At 41.7% G+C, this 7,156-nt stretch overlaps 1 protein-coding gene across 1 annotated transcript; it reads right to left on the bottom strand.

The window, feature by feature from the left end:
- Nucleotides 1–1,574: 1,574 nt before the first annotated feature.
- On the bottom strand, nucleotides 1,575–6,050 carry LOC145770984 (uncharacterized). The gene is made up of 3 exons (XM_082582724.1): nucleotides 5,980–6,050; nucleotides 5,236–5,802; nucleotides 1,575–1,595 (listed from the first exon to the last, which is right to left on the bottom strand). The coding sequence occupies exons 1-3, from the start codon at nucleotides 6,043–6,045 to the stop codon at nucleotides 1,575–1,577; spliced, it is 654 nt and encodes a 217-aa protein (XP_082438850.1). The 5' UTR covers nucleotides 6,046–6,050.
- Nucleotides 6,051–7,156: the final 1,106 nt, after the last annotated feature.

Genomic DNA, 7,156 nt, shown 5'->3' with positions numbered 1-7,156 from the left:
TCATAGTTGAGAACGCTGTGGGTTAGTGACTTCACGCCCTCTATGGTGACATCATAAAGGAATAAATGGTCAGGTTTTATGAAAGGCGGTATGCAGTTGAAACAATTTACTGAGCTGCGAGCAGTTAAAACAATTTAGGGTCGTTAGATGGTCCCGCAATACCGGATTACAATCCCGATAAAGCATTTAATGCATGGTACAACGATTCTATTGCAGGACGTCGCCCAGACTTCAACAACGCTAAATGATCATTTTAACATTGTTGCAAGTTTAATGCTATTTACTTGTGCTATCGTTATTGTATTTTGGCCTCCAAGCACGCAGATTTGGCCGCCGAGAAGGAGCTCTCAGTAGGCCACGATGGCTGCCGGGAAAAAACACGAGTTTTAAGGCCTGCTTCTGCGAAAGTGTTTTTTAGCTCTTGTTCATATGAAAACGAAGGCAAGAAATCGAAGGAAAGTTGAAGATGATATGAGATTGGCGTTATCAAGCACTCAACCACTGCTGTAATTTCGAAATTGGCCAAGCAGTCGCATTAAAAGTTGTAACTTTCAGCAGTTCTTTGAAATTAAACGTTATTGAAATGTATTTTGTGCTAATTTGTATATCTATAGAAAACATAGCAGAAAGGGGGTCACAGACTGTATTAAACACCTAAAAGGGGTCATGAACCACAAAAGGTTGAGAAACACTGATATAGATTAGAGATGTACCGATACCAATATATTGGCTGATACCGATATCACTTTTTTAGGCCGATACTGATACCGATATTTTGGCCGATACTTTGGTGTTACAAAAAGAAGCAATTTTGGTACTTGCAAGGAATTATATCAAATGCTAAGTTTTACCTTATTTGCATAAAACTATTAAAAAAAGCTTTCAATTGGGATAATTTATTAAAGATTCAAGAATCCAATCTCAACCGCATATTGTTGTGTCATAATAGTAGGTTTTAGTAATGAAAGGCCACCGTAATTGAGGATTGGGGTGTAAGAGAAGATACATTACATCATAATTAGGGTTTCTAAAAAATTAATAAAGTGTTTGCGCAAACTCTCCAAATGTGCTATCATAATTGATAATAAGATGTAAAATGTAAACCAAGTGATTTGTGTAGTCGTACAAAAACTATTCGACAAGTAATGTGCAACCTAAGTCCTAAGGGCACTTGTCGTTTGGTTAAAAAGCTTTTGCCAGGCCAAGACAACCCAGGTAGCAAAAATGCACAATTCTGCATCGCTCCCACCCCATCAAACGCTACAAAAACTCGTGCAACTCGGCTCCACCAGTCGGCGATTCAACTTCCGCCCTTAGCCGCAATAAACTCACCAAGCCCAAACAATGTCACGGCAGAATAAGTAGGCCCAAAATAAAAGCAATGGGACCACGAATCCTCACTAAACCAATCAAAATGGTCCCGTTGCGCCCAAGATGACAACCTCATTGCGAAGAAAGGAGGGTCCCCCCGGCCACCAGCACAAGGCTGAGCACTCGCCAGCACAGCGAGCTGCTGCGACCCACCAACCACAACGGTGCAGCTTCCACACTAGCCATTTCAATTCTTGTCAATGTCAATTCTTGCTACAAAATGGCTGCGGAGAAACATAATAGTTGATTGAATGGTCTAAATGGCTAGCGTGGAAGCTACACCGTTATGGCCAGCAAATCGCAACAGCCCGTCGCACCAGTGAGCGCCCAGCCCCGTGCCGACAGCTGGGAAGAACACTTCCCCCCACAATGAGGCCGCCATCCAGGGCCTGATTAAGGCTCACGAGGGCCGAGGCACAGCTAAGTTTAGGGGCCCCTGTTGGCAATCGCTTTCAATGCAATGCCATGTACTCTCTGCGAATGATGAAATATGGGCTAACAAATAGTTCAAGCAAAACTATAACTTCATAAATATTAATTTAGCCTATTTACTTACAACTTTCTAACAGTATGAACACTCTTATACTTGTTACAAAAATTATTGGATGAAAAATCTCTCTAACAGATTGAAAATTGAGCTTATTTCAATTTCATATTGGAAACACTAGCAAAATATAGGCTACACTTGAATTTGAACTAGCAGAGTTTATTAATGGTTCCTTGAAACCAGTGCTGTGTTAAACCCCTTGTGGGCCCCAGGGCCAGAATAATTTTGGGCCCTCTATCGTCAAACAGACCTATAATATTGTGTATATTTTCACTGCACCGACATGGAAATGTGTTGATTTCAATAGACTTTCTCACCAGTTTAGAAAACAACACAAGTGTAAGTAACCGCAAACACAGGTCTATCATTTCTTAGCTACACCTTTGCTCGGAATGAAAGCCAAAAGTGTTAACAATTTCTAATAAAAAAAAATACTGGCAATGGAACATATCAAACATATCAGTCACGACACGGTAATACCATCGTGCAAAATTTTGACTGTTTGAACTTTGCCGCCCGGTACCCCGCAGAAAAAATCTGAGCATAAAACCAAAACTGTAGAAATTATTAACTTCCATTCAGATTTGGTCACCTGGTAACAATATTGTTTTTCACCATTTTTATGTTTTATCTGGCAACATTACTTGTTCTGTCAACCAAGGTAAAAACATTGTAATTGTAATTTGTAAACAAAAGCATTTTGAGGATCAGGTGTTCAATTAGTTTTATTCAACATAATTTCATTCCAAGGCAAAGCTTTCATAAGTTTATGTAGGCATTCAAGTTAATTAAAGTTTATATGGTATGGTCTTCTCTCATTTGACTTGTAGTAGCCTAGCTTAGATTGGCAATGCCTCCTCATGCAGCCAAGATACGGTAGTTGGGTCCAGTTGTCGAATACCAGTGATTCCACTTGGGGGTCGTAAGATGGAACATTCGCGGAGTATGTGTTGCATTGTTTGTTCTACGGCTCCGCAGACACATATCGGCGAATTATGCAACCCCCACCTAAACAGATATTCGCCACAGGTACTGCACTTGTGACAAAGTTCCGCGATGTCTCGATCGATGTTTGGCCAGTAGACGGACGTCCTTGCCAACTGCTTCATTCTCTCAATGCCGAAATGTCCTTCATGAAGCAATTGAAGGACGGAAGGACGAAGTTTGGACGGGATGACCACTCTGGAACCGTAAAGTAGACATCCGTAACAAGTAGAAAGAGAGTCTGCGTACTTACGAAACGGTTCGACCGGGTCTTGTGGAGAAGACTTGGCCGGCCATCCTTCATGAATGAAACGCATTACCGTGGAAATGATAGGATCTTTAGAAGATTCTTTACGCAGTGAGGCGGCATTTGGGGTCTGGACCTGCAAATCCAAAGCATCGATAGCGCAGACGATATCAATGTCATCCGCACTTTCCTCTTCATCGAAGACTTTATCCCCTCCTGCTGGTAAGCGACTCAAAGCATCAGCGTTTTGATGATCCTTCGTCTTCCTGTACTCAATAGTGTATGTAAATTGCGACAAAAAGAGTGCCCAACGAGCCAAACGATTTGCTGCCAAAGAAGGTGTCGATTTGGTCGGGCCAAAAAGACTAAGCAATGGTTTATGATCTGTGACCAAAATGAATGATCTACCAAAAAGATATTGATAGAATTTCTTTAGCGCAAAAATTATCGACAAAGCCTCTTTCTGAATTTGACTATAGTTTCTCTGAGAGGCTGTTAATACTTTTGAAACGTTTGCTATAGGCCGTTCTGTGCCATCTGGGTAACGGTGAAACAAAGTAGCACCGATGCCCACACTAGAAGCATCACATGCGATACCTACCGGAAGTGACGCATTGAAATGTGTAAGAACCTCATCAGTAGATAGATGATGCTTCAGCTGAGCAAAAGAGTTTTCCTCTTGTTTTCCCCATCTCCAAGGAATGTCCTTTTTCGTGAGATGGTATAGTGGTTCTGCTACAGTAGAAGCGTTCAACGGTAGAAACTTCGAATAAAATTGTAAGGAACCTAAAAACGAACGAAGAGAAGATACGTCAGTGGGGGCAGACATCTCCAGTACGGTGTTTACCTTGGGACCTTTGGAGATGCCCTGCCTGGACAAAATGTGTCCGAGATACTCTACCTGAGGTTGTGCAAACTTACACTTGTCTTTCCTACACCTCAGGCCTTTTGAGTGAAGTCGATCGAGGAGCCGTCTAAGATTCTGGAGATGCTCCTCAGCAGTAGTGCCACTGACAAGAATGTCGTCTAGGTAGACTGCAACCCCTGGAAGGTCGGCTGTAAGGTCGTCCATGATCTTCTGAAAATAACCTGGAGCAGAAGATATGCCAAAAGGTAAAACATTTTGTAAAAGTACGCCACGGTGAGTGCTTAATGCGAGTCGTTTTCGACTGTCAGGACCAAGTCGAATCTGATTGTAGGCATCAGCCAAGTCTATCTTGCTGAAACCATACCCACCACCCAACTTTTGCATTAAGTCTTCTGGTAAGGGTAACGGGTGACGATGGGTCTCCAGGGAAGGGTTCACCGTGACTGAATAATCGCCACATATGCGTAATTTGGCCTTCGCTTCTGAAGAGTTTGAAGGCTTACGGACTGGAACAACCGGTGTGCCCCAATCGCAAAATTGAACTGGTGTCCATACACCACGTGCAATGCCCGAATCATAGGCTTGTGCTAAGTCCTCCTTTAGCGCGAAAGGTACAGGCCTAGGTTTGAGAAAAACAGGTTTAGCATCAGACTTAAAATCTATGTCTAGTTCATAATCTCGTAAGCACCCGAGTGCAGGCTTAAAAACATCTTTGAACTCGTCACATAAGAGGGAGCATGCCTTCTCCAGACTCTTATCAGGCTTGTCGCATGACTGGATGCTCTGTAAAGTAGAACAGTTAGACAGAAGGAATTTATCGATAGAAATTCCTAAAGACGAAATTGCATCACGACCTAGCAAGTTCAGTCCTTTGACTGTCGTGACTACAAAAGGAATATTATCTGACCTTCCCGTGGAAGGACAAGTTACCTGGGCCGTGAAAGAACCCGTGATTGGTACTAGATGCTTGGTAGCAGACTGGAACTGCGACACTGGTGCTTGCAATTGAGGTGCGCCTACCCGAGTCCAGACGTCGTTGGAAAGGAAATTTCCATTTGTAGCAGTGTCCAGTTCTAAGTGTGTGGTTACCGAATTAATGGAGATCGGTACTTCCAACTTTGAATTTCGAGGTTTTCTGCAAGAACTAGAAAGCATGTTAATTTCCTCGATACAATTTACCTTAGAAGATTTGAACTGTCTAGCTTTCTTTCGACAAACACTCTGTAAGTGTCCCGTAATATTGCAGAAATGGCAAGTGGCTTTCTTAAACCTACAGTCATTGGCGTTGTGGTTGGAATTACCACAGCGATAGCATTCTTTATTTTTAGAAGAAAAGAAAGTACCTGTAAGTTGCCTAGTTTTTGGAGGTTTACTGATGGTCCTTACTTTCGCAACTGGTACTGGTGGAGTGCCGTAAACAGTTTCTTTGGCCACCTTGGCTGCCTCTTCGGTTTCTGATGCAACCTCCATCGCACGTTTGAAAGTAAGTTCATCAGCTCTGATTTTGAATAACGCCTTAAGCACCGCCTCGTTACCTATTGAACAAATAAAACGAGTACGTAAAGCTTCGTCCAATGGATTTGAAATGGACGAGAAGTCACAGGTGGCAGCTGCCTGGCGTATGCGGATGGCTAGTTCTTGAGCTGTTTCACCGGGCTTGCGCTTCATTTCGCTCCAGAAACGGAATCGCTCCCTCACGATGAAGCGTTTTGGGTCGAATTGTTGAGCCATGTAATTTGTAATTTCCGTCATGGTGAGATCGTTGACTTCTTTTGGGTTTGTTTCCTGCGCAGCCAAATTTGTTAACATTTTGTAGATTGTAGGTGATTGATTGGTGAGAAAAACCTGCGGCATTTTGTCTTGTGCGACTGAATGTGCTGCTACAAAGGTGTTAAACCTCTTCCAATAGTCTGCCCACAGTTCAGTGGTGGCATCGAACGTTACGAACTTAGGTAAAGATACCTGCTGTTGTATTGTTGTTGGTTGTGGTCTTGAAGTTTGGGCTCGCATTTCTCGTAGTTGCTCCATGAGTAGTTTCGTCTGATCTTGGTGACGTTGTTCTTGTTCTTGGTGACGTTGTTCTTGTTCTCGGTGACGTTCTTCTTGTCTGGCAATTTGCTCCTTCGTCTGGCGTTCTTGGTTGGCAATTTGTTGTTGCAGGACTTCGATCAGTTTCTCCATGTTTCTAAAATCCTGTAGAAATTCTGTAAAGATCCTGCCGGCGACGCCAGTTAAATGTCTGTTGTATTTCCAGACGTTTAATATAAAATAAACAATAATAATTGTAGCGATAGCCAACCAAGTGAGAAAACCATTTACCTCTTGTTACTTACTGATTCAGTGCATAAAATCAACGCAATATATAGTAAGAAAGAAACGCAAAACAATCAACTAAGGAACGTGGTACAGAACGCTCAATTGATTACACGCGCAGTGCGGTGGTAATCAATTCCAACGTCTGTACCAGAAAACGCTGAACGGTGATTATGTAGTGACGCTGGTCACGAGTTACATATATTCAACGTAGATGACGACTATAACAGGACCCAACCCCATTTTTTTTATTTTACTTTTTGTGCTTCCGATTTCTTTCAATGAAAAGAAATTGAATACAGTATGTGAATTCAAAAAGGGCCCTCCAGTTTTGTTGTTTTTCTTTCACTATTTGTGCTTTCCGATTTATTTCAATGTCTTCTAAATGATATTAAAAAAAAACAGCCAAATTTTTCAAAGATATCGGTAAACAAATAAAAAATACCGGTACCCTATCAATTTTTTCATTGATTTTGAAATGGGCCCAACTAGAGCAATTGCATTTCAATTTCTCTATAGTTTCTCCACAGAATCCTCACTGAGCGAACTTTTTAGGTATGATGCTTCTTACCAGTATGTTTAAGCATATAATCATTATCGAAGTTTCACCACAAAAGTAGCCTAAAAGACCAAAATAATTAAAACAGTTGTGCCAAAAACACTCTGTGGCAATTCGGTTCTTTTTGAATTCATATATTCAATTGCATCCAACCTGTTAAATGTTAAATTCATTTCTGCAGATCATGTTACTAACGTTATCGCATTTTAACTTTGTTTTTAGATAGTAGGCCTAATGGTGTTTTTAGAGATGTTTCAGTGCAGTTAG

The sequence above is a fragment of the Aplidium turbinatum genome, chromosome 5, assembly GCF_918807975.1.
Source record: "Aplidium turbinatum chromosome 5, kaAplTurb1.1, whole genome shotgun sequence".
Taxonomy (NCBI): Eukaryota; Metazoa; Chordata; class Ascidiacea; order Aplousobranchia; family Polyclinidae; genus Aplidium; species Aplidium turbinatum.
This window is presented reverse-complemented; position numbering and strand designations above follow the sequence as displayed.

Coding starts and splice junctions, on each gene's coding strand:
- LOC145770984 (XM_082582724.1), bottom strand. CDS start 6,045: ATGGAGCAACTACGAGAAATGCGAGCCCAAACTTCAAGACCACAACCA. Junction 5,803..5,979: donor CAACAACAATACAACAGCAG/GTATCTTTACCT, acceptor TTGGCTGCGCAG/GAAACAAACCCAAAAGAAGT. Junction 1,596..5,235: donor TTACGGGACACTTACAGAGT/GTTTGTCGAAAG, acceptor GTTTCTCCGCAG/CCATTTTGTAGCAAGAATTG.